Source organism: Zalophus californianus, chromosome 13 (assembly GCF_009762305.2).
Source record: "Zalophus californianus isolate mZalCal1 chromosome 13, mZalCal1.pri.v2, whole genome shotgun sequence".
Classification (NCBI taxonomy): domain Eukaryota; kingdom Metazoa; phylum Chordata; class Mammalia; order Carnivora; family Otariidae; genus Zalophus; species Zalophus californianus.
Window position 1 is genome coordinate 12,967,459 of NC_045607.1, and position 15,290 is coordinate 12,982,748.

Here is a 15,290-nt window from a genome sequence, read left to right on the forward strand (position 1 = left end):
GGCACTCTGGGAGTTTAACCCAGAAGCTAAAGTTTCCAGAACAGAAGCCGTGGGTGAGGAAGCAGCCTGGCGGTTGGAGTCAGGCCATCCCAGGGCAGCGTGCTGACCCCCCTAACGCTGTTCTCTTCGTCCACAGGCATGTGCTTGCAGGCCTTCGTGGAGGCTTTCTTCTACCTGGCTCAGAGGAAGTTCAAGATGCTGCCTCTCCACGAGCAGGTGGCCTCACTGATCGACCTGTGTGAATACCACCTGTCCCTCCTGGACGAAAAGCGCCTGGTGTGCAGCCGGAGCGGCACATCAGGGGGCCGGCCCCCAGACAGCGGCACCCCCCAGGAGGCCGCCCCCTCGGCTCAGCTGGCAGAGGGCAACCCCCCGTCCTGCACAAACAGCGCCCACAAGTTCTCCCATTCCAGACACACGCTGTCCTGAGGGCCACTCGATGCTGCCGATGAAGAGCGAGCCCTTCAGGGCCGAAGAGAACCCTCTGGGCTTCCCGCCTGTGGAGAGGGGGCAGGCTGCGGAGAGGTCCTGCTGGAGAGCCCCTACTTGTCCCCATGTCCTGCTCGGCTGTGCTTTGAAAGGCTGATGATTCCCCGCCCGCCTTCCTCTTGGTGGTCCAACTATTCATGAGTCATCGGTGGACATATGACATCCAAAACGTGACAGATGGCATCTTCTATTCTGGGCTCACAGGAAGCAACAACCGGGGTAAAACTGTTGTACTGGGGGGCATGGGGCGCCCGTGGTCCCCGGCCTGAGCTGTGGCGAGGAAAGAACTCCAGGAAGCTGCGTCCCGGGTCTGCCGGGGCCTCCGAGAGAACACTGTTCAGTCCCAGGGACATCATGTTTGCTTCCTACCTGCGAGCTGTGAAAACGAAGTGGCACTAGCAAGTGGGCAGACGCGACTCTCCGTGCCAATCATGGGCTACATGGGTGCAGCTAACAGATTGGCCTCATTTATTTCTTTAGCTTGCCTGTTGCTGCAATGATCGCTTTGTTATTAATTAAGAAATAATTAACCAAGAAGTAACTAAGGAAGGCTCCGAGAGTCTTAGAGTGGACAGGAGCCTCAGAGGTCATTTTGTTTGGTTTTGTTTGACCTTGACCCCAGAGCCGGTGTCCCACTGTCACGTGGCTTCTGATTGCCCACCCTCCCTCCCCTCCACAGATAGGGCGCCACTTCGTGGCCAGAAGGTGGGTGGCAGGCACTGCCAGAGGGCCCCTGGGTGGGCGGAGGGGCTTCAGCGGGGAGGACAGAAGACCCTGGGGAGGGCCAGTGTGAGCAGGAGCATGATGTCCGAAGCTCAAGTGGCAGGTGTGGCCTGAGGGAAAGGAGGGCCCACACTCTCCCTGCCACGAGACCCTTTCCTTGTCTCCATCTGTGTCCCCAGGCCAAGCTCTTCCCGGAGGGGGAGACTCAGAGGCCACCAAAGGTGGCATTTTGGAAAACCAAGCCCTGAAGAGCTCCCTCTGGGCTGTTTGGCGACAAGAGCCACCGGTAATGACTTTGTTTTCCCAAACAGCAGGACAGGAGGCCAAAGACAGGAGGGGCGGCAGAGGAGGCTGCACAGGGACAGTCATCAGCTTGATTCCCCAGTCCTCCTGGCTAGTTTCCTAATGCTCTTCCCATTTTCAGATGGGAAAACAAAGGTCCGGGGGTGGGGGGGGGGGGTGGTGACCTGGTAACGTCAGGCTTGGTCCAGTTCTGTTGGTCGACCCCAGAGCCCCATTTCCTTTATGTGTCCCGGTGAGCGTGACTCCAGCTCCAACCCTCCCTGCCCCTGCTCCGGGGGGGCCCGGGGTCTCCCAGGGCCCTGCCCCTCTCCTGCAGTCTGGTGGCCTGGGCCAGGACAATCAGTGTTCTTAAGTGGTCTGCTGCGAGAGAAACCACCTTGGACGACCCCAGGCCCATTCTTCAGTCCCTGTTGTTGCCGGAGCAAATGGGCTTCACGGTGAAAGACCAAGTAAACATGTCTCTCACACTTGTTAGCAACTGGGAGCAGCACAGAGTCTTTTTAACAAAGCTCTGATTTTGTTTTCAGAAAGCATTCGCTTGCCAACATGGAGTGCAGTTTTCAGCTCCCAAATCAACCAAGCACATTGGATTTTGGTGGGGGAAATGTCAATTTCGAGCCACGTGGTTTGGGGTGATTTGAAAATGTCAGTTCTCACGGTGAGGAATGTCCTGTCCCCCACCTTTGCACGTCATCTGCGGGCAGGTGGCTCTGCCCAGCCCTCCAGGTCACTGTCTCGAAGGAGCCCCTCCTCTGTGCCAGGGCCCGAATGAGCCCTGCACCCCATGGTGAGTGCCGGAAATGAGGCCAGTAAGTGAGAGACGGGCCCTTTTTTCTCAATGCTGCTGAGCAGGAAGAATTAGCGGCTGCTTCCTTATCAGGGTGAGTGATAGGCTTTCCCCACCTCCTTGGGGCCCAGGGGAAGCCCCCCTTGGGTAGCTGGCCGCTCGTGCTGCAGGGTGCAGATGAAGTGAGAGCAAAGACAGACGTTCCCTTTCTCCTAGAAGAGAGGAACCGGGAGCCAAGGAGCCGGGGTCCGGAGATGCCCTGCGAGAAGCTGAGCCCCCTGTGTTTTGCCCTGTGTTCCCCCATTTCTGGGATACGGCCCTCAGGATCCACCCCTGGCCTCTTCTCACCTCGTCCCCGTTCCTCCCCCTCCTGCCGACCCCCCCCCCACACACACCCACCCACACGCACACACGCACACACGCACCCACGCACCCATACACACGCACACACGCACACACAGTCCAGCCGAAGTCCCTGAAGGGCCAGCACTCCAGAGTGGGTTGAGTTCAGTGAATGGAGAAAATCAGGCTCCGCCAGTCTCAGCTCTGGGGACACCACGGGGCCGTGCCTGCCTTGCTGCTGCTGGTGCCCCGGTCAGCCTCCTTCCTCTTCCACGCTAGCTGTCCTGCCTCCCGCCCTCCAGCCTCCTGGGAGAGGTGCTTCTCTGCGGGGCCAGCAGGCGCGCCATCCCCACAGCCTGGCCAGTCTGGAGCCCGCTGGAGGCGCTTACAAAGGCACGTTGGATCCCGCACAGCTGTTCCAAGCACCGCCTAACGGGCCCCTCCCCACGGGCGGAGGCAGAGCGTCCTGGAGACAGAAGCCTCCATCCCCAAACAAGTGTCCTCTTGTTTCTCCCGTGGGTCCCTGTCCACTCTCCCTAGCTCGGACTTCATCACCTCCTGCCTCTCCTCCCCCTCAACTCATCCTCCATCCTCCACCCGCAGTGGCCCAGAAGGAATTCAGAGAACCACAGAGCTGCCCACACGATCCCCTAATTCAATCAGCTGTCAGCTCTGTCCACATAAAGCCCACGCTCCTTAACCCAACCTTCAAGGCTGCTCATAATCCAGCCCCTTCCTTCCTTTCCATCCTGGCCCACACACGTCAGGGGGCAGCCTCGGCCTGTCCCCTGCCACCACGCTCCCAGGGCACCCGCTGTCTGTTGCTGCCCCTCAGGAAGAGAGTGTGCTGGTCTCCTGCCACCGTGGCTGGGTCCCAGAACGAGGACCCGCTCCAGACTCTCCCACCTTCGTGCACACTGTTCCCTATGCCTGGATGGCCTCCCTCCATCCAACGGACACTCATCTTCAAGGTCCAGCTCAAACGTCCCACTGCAGTCCCTGCAGCAGAATGAACTGTTCCCTCCATCTACTTGGGGGAATCTGGAAAGTTCTGTTATCATGCTTGCCCTGTGGCATCACAGAGCTCCCTCCCACCAAGCTGCAAGTTCTTCCAGGTCAGGCAGGTGCTCGATTCACGCCGGCCCCTCGAGCAAGGAGTCGGGGGTCCAGCAGGTGCTGGTTAAAGTAAATGGTCAGCGAGTCCCAGGGGAGGAGCGGCGTTACAGTTCTCCTCCCCCACCCCCAGAGCCTGTGCATACCCTTAAGATTCATGGATTTTTAAACCCTGCCAAGGGATTCACTGAAGCCCTCCGAGCCCCCAGCTGGCTCACTGGCTCCCCGGGGCACCATAGCTGCCCCATGACCCCAAGCAGACAATTGGTCCCCTGACCCTGGGCCGTCCTTCCCTTGTCATTTGTCCCTTCGTCCTGGGCTCAGGTCTGGGCTATGCCCCCCGTCGGCACCCCCTCCTGTTCAGCCTCAGAGACTAAGGCCCGCCGGGCTGGATGATGCTAGCCATGGCTCCTATCTGGTGTGGGGCCTTCTCTTCAGCTCTGTAGCCGCCTATGTCCACATGGGGGGGGGGGTGAGCTCAGAGTAGGTAATCCCCACGTGAATGTAGATGCTCGGGGGAGGGGGGGTGCTAGGACCGGTTTGGGGTGGAGCCCAGACTTTTGGAATGGTGTTCCTGCCTTTCTAGAACCAACTCCCTTTCCCATGTCACTTTAACAACGGTTGTTCAGCACTTCACAGTTTACAAAGTATGGGTACATCCACCTGCCCCCTGACACATCCATCCTGTCCTCTGGGAATGGGGGTTCTCACAGAGAGGGGGCGGAGGCCCAGGCTCGTGGCTGGAGAAAGGCAGAGCCGGACCCACAGTGAAGCCCCAGGTTCCTTTCTTGGCACCGTGACCACTCTGCACAGAGACTCAACACCTCCCAAAACCCAGAGGGGAGAGGCTTTGGAGCCCCTTTCAGAGACGCGGGAGGCTGGGGGGTGGCCCAGCCTGTGCCCCGGCTTCTGGGGGCTAACAGGGGCCTGCCCACCTGCCCCTCTCGTGCCCACCTTCTCCCCACCCCAGCGGAGCTCCAGGGGCCGAGCGGCAGGTCCCTCAGCCACACAAGGCGGTGACTCACTCACTTGGTCCCTGGGAGCTAAGACAAGGAACAGCAAGCACAAAGCCACACAAACGTTTGGCTCAAATGCCATGTTATCTTCAGATGGCTTCTGGTTTCCCACAAAGTGTGAAGGGATGAAGGAAAAACTTTCCTTCTTGAATGTTGTAATCCATCAAGACGAATGAAGCCCAGTCAGCTCCTCTCCCTCTCCACCTGCCCTTCATCCTCACACTTAACGACACTCGCAGGGTAAAAAATGGCCCCTACTGTTGCTCCAGCACCTGGAGTTGGCCTTGTGATTGGCAGAGTATTACACCAAAATGGCTTCCTTCTCCTCCTTCTTTTTTTTTTTTTTCACTTCTTGATTAATGTCCTAAATTCCTTGGCCCTATAATTGAAAATGGGCTTGAAATGGCCGGCATTTGAGCACCTTCCCTCGAAGCTCAGAAATGATGAAACCTCTTGCTGGCGGAAGCTGGTGTTCCCAGTAGCTGAGGGAGCTGTTCTCTCTCCGCGAGGTCAGTTAACCTAAAACCCACTTCGCCTGGACTGACATTTTTTTGCCAGTCTCCTACTTTGTGTGATGAACGGGAGAGGGATTTTCCCAGATGGCATACGAATTTCTCCCTCATGAAAAAAAATCCAAAATGTGTTTCTGTTCCCAGGGACAAAAAAGGCTTTGCAGAACACTCAACCTCCATTACCTCCATCTCTAGTAACCAAAAGTCTGGACGTGTATATAACTAGGAAAGCCATGCAGCATAATGCTTTACATGTGCACGCGTGTGCACACACACACACAGCACCATCGAGCTTTTGTATAAAATAGCAACATTACTGATGATTTTCTCATTTCTGGCGATTTCCTTCTGAGTCTTATTTAGAGAGCCAAGGAAAAAGGGCTCTGTGCGGCCCTAGGGTAACATAACGTGCTCCCCAAGAGGCTCCTGGGAAAGCTTTCCTCTGACGTGAAGGTGCTTTTGAGGATTCTGACCAGGACCGTCGGCCCGGGCCTCAGGGACACCAGGGCACTCCCGGGCTGCAGGAGCGAGGCCACAGTGATGGGGGAAGCCAGCCGGGGTATTTTCCCCAGCAGAACCTCTTGCATCACAAAGGGGAAGAAAAGACCTGCTTTTGCAGCGCCTGTCACTATGCTGGGTGATCGTGCACCAGCGACTTCACCTCTCTGCCCTATTTCTCGGGCCCTTACGGTGGCAATCGTGTCATCATGGACATGAGGAGCCTATCACGGGAATTGGCGCCCAGGAACTACCTTAACAAATGTCTGCTGAGATCTGCTAGGACGGGACAGATGCCAGGGAACCCTCGGGCCCACCTGGATGTCCCCGACAGAGGGGCCCTTGAGGTCCGGCGGGCCCCCCCACCCCCTGCCTGGCGCTCCAGCCTTCCTCCCTCTGGGCAGGGCTCTGTGCTAGGCTGCAGCTCCTGCCTCTTAAAAGCCTTTAAACATTCTTTATTAAATTTTAATGGCACATAAAGTCAAGGTTCTGTTACTTGGCCTCAGTTGTCTTGGTAACTTCGTAAAATGCAGTAATAAAACAAAGCTGAGTGTTGCTAAACACAGGCTCATTGTAAAAACGGCTGCAAAGTATTGACCGTTTCTTCCGCGTGATACTTTTTCACAGCAAATCCACCGGGGTGGACAATGCTCGTTCATTTTGGGTCAACTGGTGAGAAAAGGGCTCCTTTTAATTTGTTCCTCCCCAAATGGTTCCTGTGTGCCTGGGAAGCTAAATATTGCCTCAAGGAAACTGTGTGATCCTAGCGCGGATGGAGGGAGGGGTTTGGAAGATTCCCCCCAACCCCGCCACCCGCCTTGGTCTGCGGAGGGCAGCCTCCCCTAGGGAAGGAGGGACGTGCCCCCAGAGCGTGGCCACCTGTCGAAGACCAGGTGGCAAGGACAGCTGCCCTGGGAGGGAGGGTGGCCCTTCCCGCCTCGCGTGTCCAGCAGCACCGCGGGCAGCTCCGGGCGGAGCAGGTGTGCATGCAAGCTCTGCCCTGGTGGGGAGGCTCAAGGCAGGGCACCTCCCTGGAGAACTGAGCCCCCGAAGCTGCGCAGGAAAGGTGGTTCCTGGGACTGCGGGCTCACCTGATGGCTCCTTCCTTGGAACAAAAGTCCCCCCCCCCCCCCCCGCTTCCTGGCCTTCCCTGGACTCTAGGGGAGCAGTCTACGTCTGCTCTAAACATTTCCCAGACCTCACCAACCCCCCATGGGAAGTGAAAAGCGGATAGCCTGAGGTTAGACTGGGATCCCTGACCCCTGAAAGTCCCCCAATTAAGGGGCATCAGGGGGTATTCATTTCACAGAGCACCCCCACAGTGAGGGGCCATGCAGGCCGGCTCTGACCCCAGGGAACACCTTTGTTCTCTGGACCCCACGTGCGCCATTTTAGGAAACCTCCAGATGCTGCGCATTCCCTGTGCTCCTGCTCTCGGCGGCTCGTGCGTCCTGGACTCCTGGTTCTGCGGGTCTCGGCTCAGCAGCCTGAGAGGCGACATCAGCCTTGGCCTTCTGCAGCTGGGCTAGACACATCTTCGGGGCAGTGAGTGGGGCCATCGGGGCTGCAGGGGCCTCACCGTACCTCTGCCTCCCCCTGGAGCCCGGGGGCATTTGGTGGTGCCCCTCAGGGCTCAGTCCCCACCTCCAACTCTAACCCAAGCAGCTCCAGCTGTATCTCTGATACATAATGGACTCGGTTATAAGATCGGATCTTTGGCTGCTATCTTCCAACCTGTCAATTTGACGAAGCAAGGGAAGTCCAGAGAGGGGAAGGGCCTTGCCCCAAATGCCCAGCAAGTTAGTGATGTGAGCAAACGCATCCTCAGGGAGGGAATCTGAACAGCAGAAGCCAGCACCCGTCCAGGGGGCCCTCTAGGACAGCTTTGCCCCCAGCATCTGCAGTGCCTCTCGGCTGTGAGCTGCTTTACGGATGAAGCTTGCAGGTAAGGAAAAAGCTTCACATGCCACCATCGTCTCTTCCAATTTTTTACCCGCAACAAAGCTGGGGACCTCGGAGAAATAACTTGTTCGAAGTTACAACCACAGCAGCGTCTCCCCGCCCCCCCGCCCCCGCCACCTGACCAGCCGTGACCCTACCACTGCCCCAGCCACTGGGACACATGGAACATACGTGTGTCGTGCTGGGCAGTGGTGCTCCGTCTCTAGGCTGGTTCACACCAGGGCCCCAGGGAGGTTCTGGGTTTCCCTGGATAGACCGGCTTCTCCCACCCACCACAGAATGTTTCGGGGGTGGGAGGGCCCTTGGAGGCCAGGGCTGGGCTCATTTCTCACTTGACTCTAATCACGAGATGCTTGAGATGTGATCTGAAACACTCCACCTCAGTAGCTCCTTGCTGGTCGTTTATATCTGCTGTGCACTATTTTCCAGAGCCCAAAAATGCTCCGTGGCATCGGCGGGTCACCCGGCCTATGGCTGGCTGTGCTGGGGTAAAATACAGCCCAGACTTTGGCAGGTCCGAGGTCCGCGGGTGTGGCCCACAGAGGCCAGCCGCAAGCAGACACTTAATTTGAAGTCTCATGTTTCAGTTTTCCAAGTCCTACAAGTACTGCCTTCTGCTCCATACTATATCCTTATTTCAGTCAGGGTAGGCTAGGTGATGCTGATCACTAATCCCCCAAATCACAGTGGTTGAACCCAGCAGAGGGTGATTTTTCTGCACGTACAAATCTGACATGAGTCGGGTGGCTCTCTCCAGGAGGAATCTCCTCCAAGCAGGATCCAGGCTGCTTTCAGCCTGAGCTCTTTCCTCTCGGTGACGGCTTCCCAGGTGTCTCTGGAAAGAGGAGAAGACGCGAGGATCGCAGGGGTGGTTGTTCAGGGGGCGCTGACTTCACCTCTGTGCATAAGCCCTTGGCTGGCACCTGATCTCAAGCTCCCAAGCTGAGCACACAGGACGTTGGGAGATGTGGTCTTGCTGCCCACCCAGGTGGAAGAAATAAAACGGGACTTGGCGAGCACATAGTATCTTCTTTGCTACAACTCAGACACGGTTTTCTTCCTCTAAATCTTCAAATAAAATTGCTGCTCCAAGAAAACAGCCATTTCACCTTAGAGCCGTCCAGAGTGCCCCTGCCACCTTCACTTACTGTCCCTTTGAGAAGCTCAGCACCGTGGCAGGCGTGGATTTGCCAGCCTCCGGAGCTACAGAGAGTACGAAGGATCCCACGTCTTCCCACCAAGAAACCCAGTCCCAAGCTCTGTCCCTTAGCTGCAGCTCGCCTCCAAGCTCCTTGGGTAGCTCTCCATCACCTGGAACACCTAGTCCAAAGCGGGTCAGCCCTGAGGTTTCCCCTTGAGGGGGATGGGGACCGGGCCCGGCTGCAAGCATGGCTGAGGATCTTAGACAGGGTAGCCCTTCCCCGGCCGGAGCAGCGCACTCAGTCCAAGCCGCTGGGGCCCCCTGGCCTGGAGGCAGGTGGTCGGGCCAAGCCGGCTCCGGCTGGCCTGCACACAGGCCTGTGAGGGGAGTAGGCCCCGCACAGAGCCACCTCGGTGCAGCGAGTGCAATGTCTGCAGGGCCCCTCCCGTAGCCGGCAGCAGCTGTGCTCCCTGAGCACAGGGCAGGGGGATTGGGGGCGGGGGTGTCACCCGCATCCTCAATTCACCGAGCACACACACCAGACCGCGCCGGGCACACGCTATGCGTCCGTTCGTTCATCTGAGAAACAAGTTCAGGAAACGGATCCTCCTATCATCACCCCATTTTACAGTTGAGGAAACCGAGGTTCAAAACCCAGATGGAGTGGCTTTCCCGAGGCAGCTCGGTTTGTAAACGCTGGAGCCAGTTTGGGATCCCGGGCCTCCAGATGGTTCTCGGCGCTGCCGCCTCTCGGGGGGGGGGGGGGGCTCCCCCTCCCCACGGTGCTGAGTCCTGCCAAGGAAGGTGTCCTAGAACATGTGGAAGGGGGAGGCTCTGGGGGAGGCCTCGAGCAGCGCCTTGTCAGCAAATGTTTCTCTGAAAAGCCCTCGCGTGTAGTAAAATCCTCCAGGAAAGTCCTCGCCGGCCGGGCTGTGCTTCCTGGGGGCCGCCCCAGTCCGGCCAAGTTTACGGAGCAGGGAGGCCTTGGGAATTGCTCAGCTTGGTCACAAAGCCACAGCAGGGGAACAGTGGCACACGGTGCCACGTGGGGAGGACCGGCGTGGCCCCAGGCGCCAGAATCGCGGCAGCCACCGTGGGGAGGCCGGCGGCTGCACTTTCCTTTTATCAGCAAGGGAACGGAGGGAGGTCCGGAGAAGCTTCACGCCTTGCCTGAGGCCACGGAAGACAGCCTTTTCCGGGCCCACAAGAGAGGCTCCGAGGTCGGACAGCCAGGGCAGGGAAGCCGCTGCCCACACTCTTGCAGATCAGAATGTTCCAGGCCCCCTTGCCCCCCGAATGCACGCGCACCCAGCATCGCGGCATCCAGAACGTCTGCCCCGGAGCCTGGGCTCCCGGCTCCACGGCCCGGAAAGGGGCCACTTACGCCGGCTCTGGAAATGATGCTCCCGCCCCAGCATGCTCACATGCTGCCGGCGAAGTGGCATTTGGGGAAAAGGGGAAGGGACAAGGGCGTCGGCAGAGAGGGGACCTTCAGGGCGAGGGCAAAGAGCCCTTGCCTTCGGGGCCAGCCAGGAAGTGTTTGCCCACATTCCACGTTCTTTGCCTGAAAAAATATGGGAGAACATTGTACAGTCTGCGTAGATTTCCTTTAAAAACGGTTTTTAAAGAGTTTCGATTCCTGTGAGTTATCTGGAAAATTTACCTTCAGGAAAATCCATTCCCCAAGGACACTAGGTAAAATGCAAACCCCACTGCATGAGAAAGACACTCAACCCATCTGGGCTTCATGTTGTTACCGGTTTAAAAAAAATACACAATGGAGATGTATGTATTATACACACACTCACGCGTAAATGTGCATATGGCATGAATGCAGATATACGGCTAAAACAAATAAAAACAGCACAGAGATATACAGTCACACACAATCTCCCCCCACCCCGGTCCCTCAGTCCTCCAGTCTGTCCCCAGAAACAACTATTGTCCCTGGGTTTTTTACGTTCTTTCGAAGACAGTGTGTGCAGATACAAGAATTCTTAGGTATGTGTGTATACGCCTTTCTCTCTCTTTTATACACTGACCTGCACTCTGTTTCTACCCCTGGACGTTATTTCCTGGACATTGTTGTATGACCCCGACATGGAGGCGGGCCTCAGTTTCTTAACAGCCTTTATACGACGCACTATAATTACTTGTAATACTGTAGTTTGCTTAACTGGTCCCCAGGTAAGGCATTTAGACTGTTTCCGGTTTTCTGTTACCACATAACAGTTCTTGTCTATGCATCTTTATGTATCTGTCCGACTACACTACACCTGGATGAATTACCAGGTCAAAGGAGATGTGCATTTTAAATTGCAATCGATAAATTGTCCAAGTGCCCTCCCAAGAGACTGGACCAGCTTTTGGTCCGTCCCACCAACAGTGTGAGAGAGGGCCAGATCCCCTCATCCTCCCCAACAGAGCAGAGTATCAAAATGCCAACCTTTGCCAATGGATGGGTGAAAAACATGGTCTTGTCTGATCGTCTGATTATAGATTTCGTTTTTGTTTCTCTCATTATGAATGAGGTTGAGACTCTTCTTTACCTGTTTAAAAGCCTTCAGTATTTCCTTTCTATGAACTGGTTGCTCATGTTCTTTGCCCATTTCTCTACTGGTTTTTTCTTGTTGATTTGTAGCATCTCGTTGCAGATGAAAAGAATTAGCCTTTTGTCGTATCCTTGCAAAATATGTGTTCTCTATGGGCCATTTTTCGGCAGCCAACTCTCTCTCTGCCTCCAACACATTCTCCACAGGCTGCCAGAGTGGCCTTTCTGAAACGCCAATCTGATCATGTCACCATCCTACCTCAAGATAGAAGACAGCTTCCCCCCACCGGCATCCAGCTCAAACTCCTCACCGGGTTTGGGGGGCCTCCGTGTGGGGTCCAGTTTTCCCCAGCCCTGGCCACCAGGGCCACCATGTGCAGCAGTCAAGGCTGTCCCCTGCACAGGGGCCAAGGACACACAGAGGGGAACACAAGGGGGCCCCCTACAGGCGAACAAGGGGCCCGCCTGAGAGCCGCTATCTCTGGGTCCCATACACCTGACCTCAGCACTCACCAGATTTTTACCATTCCCCATATGGCCCTGGCACTTCCGTGCCTCCCCAGCTTCATCCATGCTCTTCCTTCTGCCCCTAATGCCCTTCCTCCCCTGTGGACCTAGGGAGCTTCCTCCTCCAGGTGTTGATGGTCACCTCGGGTGGGCTCACCCTTCTCTGGGGCCCCACAGCCCTCCTGTCACCCCTTTAACCCAGGTCAAGGCAAATCTCTCTCTAGGGCAGCGCTGTGCTTATTGGTGTCTGAATTCCACAGCCAGCCCACACCCAGCACAGAGGAGGAAGTGCGTGTGGAATGAATGCATGAGTGAATGAATGAATGCATACATGAGTGAAGGAATGAATGAAGGCAGCCTCTGACTGCCAGACTCAGTGGGCGTGAAGCGGGGCGCAGACCCAGAACCTCTTCAGCCTTTCAGCCTACTGTAAAGTCGTGCGTCTACCCAATAGGTTGTTCTTTTGCATAAATACCCGTTAAACACTTTGCAAGATACAAATTTTTTAAAAAATGCAGCAGACGGGTTCTTCCCAGGTAATTATAGTCTGCCCTGTGAGTCCGCAGTGAAGGCCTTTCATTTAGTAAGTCTAGTGCTCTTTTCAGATAATAAATTAAGGCCCATTCAGGAAGAAGTTTCTCCTTCCTCCCCTAACTCCCCCACAGGGGCATCGGAGGAGCATGCAGTAGGCACGGGCTGGGCACAGCAGCTTCTGCTGTGGGAGCACCCAGGGGATCGAGAGGGGTGCCAGGGACCCTTCTGGTCTATAGGGGCCGGTGGGCTGCAGGTGCTGGAGCAGCCCCTTCTCCCCAAACCCCAGACACCTGCTTGAGGCCCTCATCTGGGCCAGCCCTCCTGCCAATCCTTCCCCAGATGGGGGATGTGCTCCCAGCTCTGCCTCTGTCACCCGCCGGGCACCTGCAGGGCCCCCTGTTGCTTTGCCCACCTCCTCGGTCTGCCATCAGTCCTCCCCCTGCATCCTGGGGGGTCCTTCAAACATAGAAGTCAGATAAGGGTCCTCCCAGCTGCACTTTCCTCCGTGGTCCCTGCCTGGCCCTTGGGACCCCTCTGGTGCCCGGCGCCCGGCACCCCGTGGCGTCTGTGCCTCTGGCAGCCCCCCCAGGTCCCTACTCGGTGGCCGCTGAGCACTTTCTGTGTGCTGACACACACGCCAGGACCTGGGGAGGCAGGGGCCACGGGGAGCGAAACCAGACGCAGCAGCCTGCCTGCAGCGGGGGCCCGGAGGGAACTAAGTGCTGGTGGCTGCGTGGGTGGTGGGGGGAGTGGGCCTCCTGCTGTGGGGGGGAGGCAGGGGTGAGGAGGCAGGGCGAGGCTGGCAGGGGGGAGGCCAGGCCCTGCAGCCCCTGCTGGCCCGTTGAAGATTTCTTCTTTGCCACTGAAGAGTGTTCAGGGGGGGCTTGTGTTTTAAAATAAGCAAGCTTCGAATCTGGATGGTGGGCTAGGCCGCGCGGGTGGTAGGTGAGTTCGAGGGGCTGGCAGGGAGCAAGGCCGGCGTCCAGTCGCAGGGGATGCTGGCTGTAACCTGGCCGTGGCTCTGGGGACACCTCCCATGGCCGGTGCTTAATCGCTGCCTCAGCCCCCTCCGAGAGGGCAGGGCCTGGGCCATCCTGTCGGCGGTCCCGGCGGACGAACCAGCACACGGCTCCGTGAGCAGCAGGTGGAATGTTCTGGGAATGAATGAATGAATGAACAACAGGTGGGAGAGGAAATGCTGAACGGAACGAATGAAGGATTTGGCACACGGAGAAACTGACGTTCTACGTCGTGGGGTGGTGTGTCACCTGGGGGAGCTGGTGACCTCCCCGGGGCTGGGCCAGAACCAGCTGCAGGGCCAGGAGGGAGGCCACAGGCCGCCTGCCCAGGCCCGGGGGCTGCGTGGAAAGCCCAGCTGCTCCCACCTGCTCACAAGAACTGGTCATCTCCCCGCTCACCCACAGGCAGGAATACGCACTGTCCCAGTAAATAAATCTGGGCCACTTTTCAGCATCACTTAACGTCCCCGGGAAGGCTGGGTCACGTGGCATCCAGCAGCCGCCCATTAGCTGACGGGCTGAAGCATATCATATTGAATTCCACGGCCTGCGGAGCCCGCACTGCTCTGAAATCTGCGCTGATTTATTAGGATGCAGTTCTGCTGCTTATTTCCCGTAATGAACAACGAGCCTCCGCCCCGCCTCTTGACAGGTCCGGTTTTCCAAACCAGCCCCCATCCCCCTGAAGCAGGCGGGGGAGGGTCTTGAACTTACTCCTTGTCTATAGGTTGAAAACAAGAGGGTACGGCATGCAAGGGGGGCATGTGGGGGCAGGTACTGGGTGCTGGGGGCTGAACTTGGGTGCTGCTCGCAGAGAGATGATCTCCAGGCATTGTGCTGTCCTCTTGTCTTGCCCTCTGCCCGCTGCTCTGGGTCTGTCCCTCGCTTCCCTGGCCCTCGCCCACGACCACAGCAGGACCTAGAGCCAGGCTGGCCAGGGGCTCTCAACCTGGACGTGGCCCAGTGCTCGCGCCTCTGCCGCACCTCCAGGGCCGGGCGCGGGGGTGTGCAGGGCACAGGCCTGGGCTTCTGCCTTCAGCACAGGCCACACGCCCCGGCCACAGCTCTGCGCCAGCTAAGATGGGGCACACACCCACGCGGGAATGCAAGCCACACCTGGACAGAGCCACACACAGAGACACGCCCGCAGATACCCGCTCCCGTCTGTGTGTATGAGCCCACAGCGACACACAGCACAACCTCATAGCTGATACACCAGTACTCACACACTCACACACACACACACACACACACACATATTGTCACATACACACTTCTACACACATTTTTGATTTCTAAGCAGCAGATAAACTTTGTTTTTTATTGAAGGATAATTGACATGCAATATCCTATTAGTCTTGGGTGTACATCATAGTGATTCGATATTTTTATACAATATGAAATGACCCCCTGGATAAGGCTAGTTACCATCTGTCACCATACAAAGTTATTACAATATTATTGACTATATTCCCCATGTTGTACATTATATCCCCATAAACCTTGTTATTAATTCCTACTTTAGTTGCTCTGTGGTCAAGAAATAGGACTCTTCCTTTTTTGAACCTACTCTGTGCCAAGCACTATGTCAGGTGCTAATTATACAAAGTTGAATAAATTTGGACTCTAGAGCCTAATAATGGAGAAGACAAATCCACATGGACAATTTGATGTATGTACGGCAGAGGGAATGCCAGAAGGTGCATTTTCTTTAATATATCAAGTATTTTTTTTCTACTTGGGTTGATTCCTTTTTTTGGTTAATTACCTAACCACTTCTAGGCACACATACA

General features: G+C 56.7%; 1 protein-coding gene across 2 annotated transcripts in view; it reads left to right on the top strand.

Annotated features, from left to right (window-relative positions):
• Positions 1–6,345, top strand: part of TTLL11 (tubulin tyrosine ligase like 11) — a 228,934-nt gene extending 222,589 nt beyond the window's left edge. For both annotated transcript variants that reach the window (XM_027614537.2, XM_027614538.2), the window contains one exon: positions 137–6,345. In XM_027614537.2, the coding sequence (XP_027470338.1) occupies positions 137–429 (293 nt within the window). In that variant the 3' untranslated portion in view covers positions 430–6,345. The remainder of the gene's footprint in view (positions 1–136) is intronic.
• Positions 6,346–15,290: the final 8,945 nt, after the last annotated feature.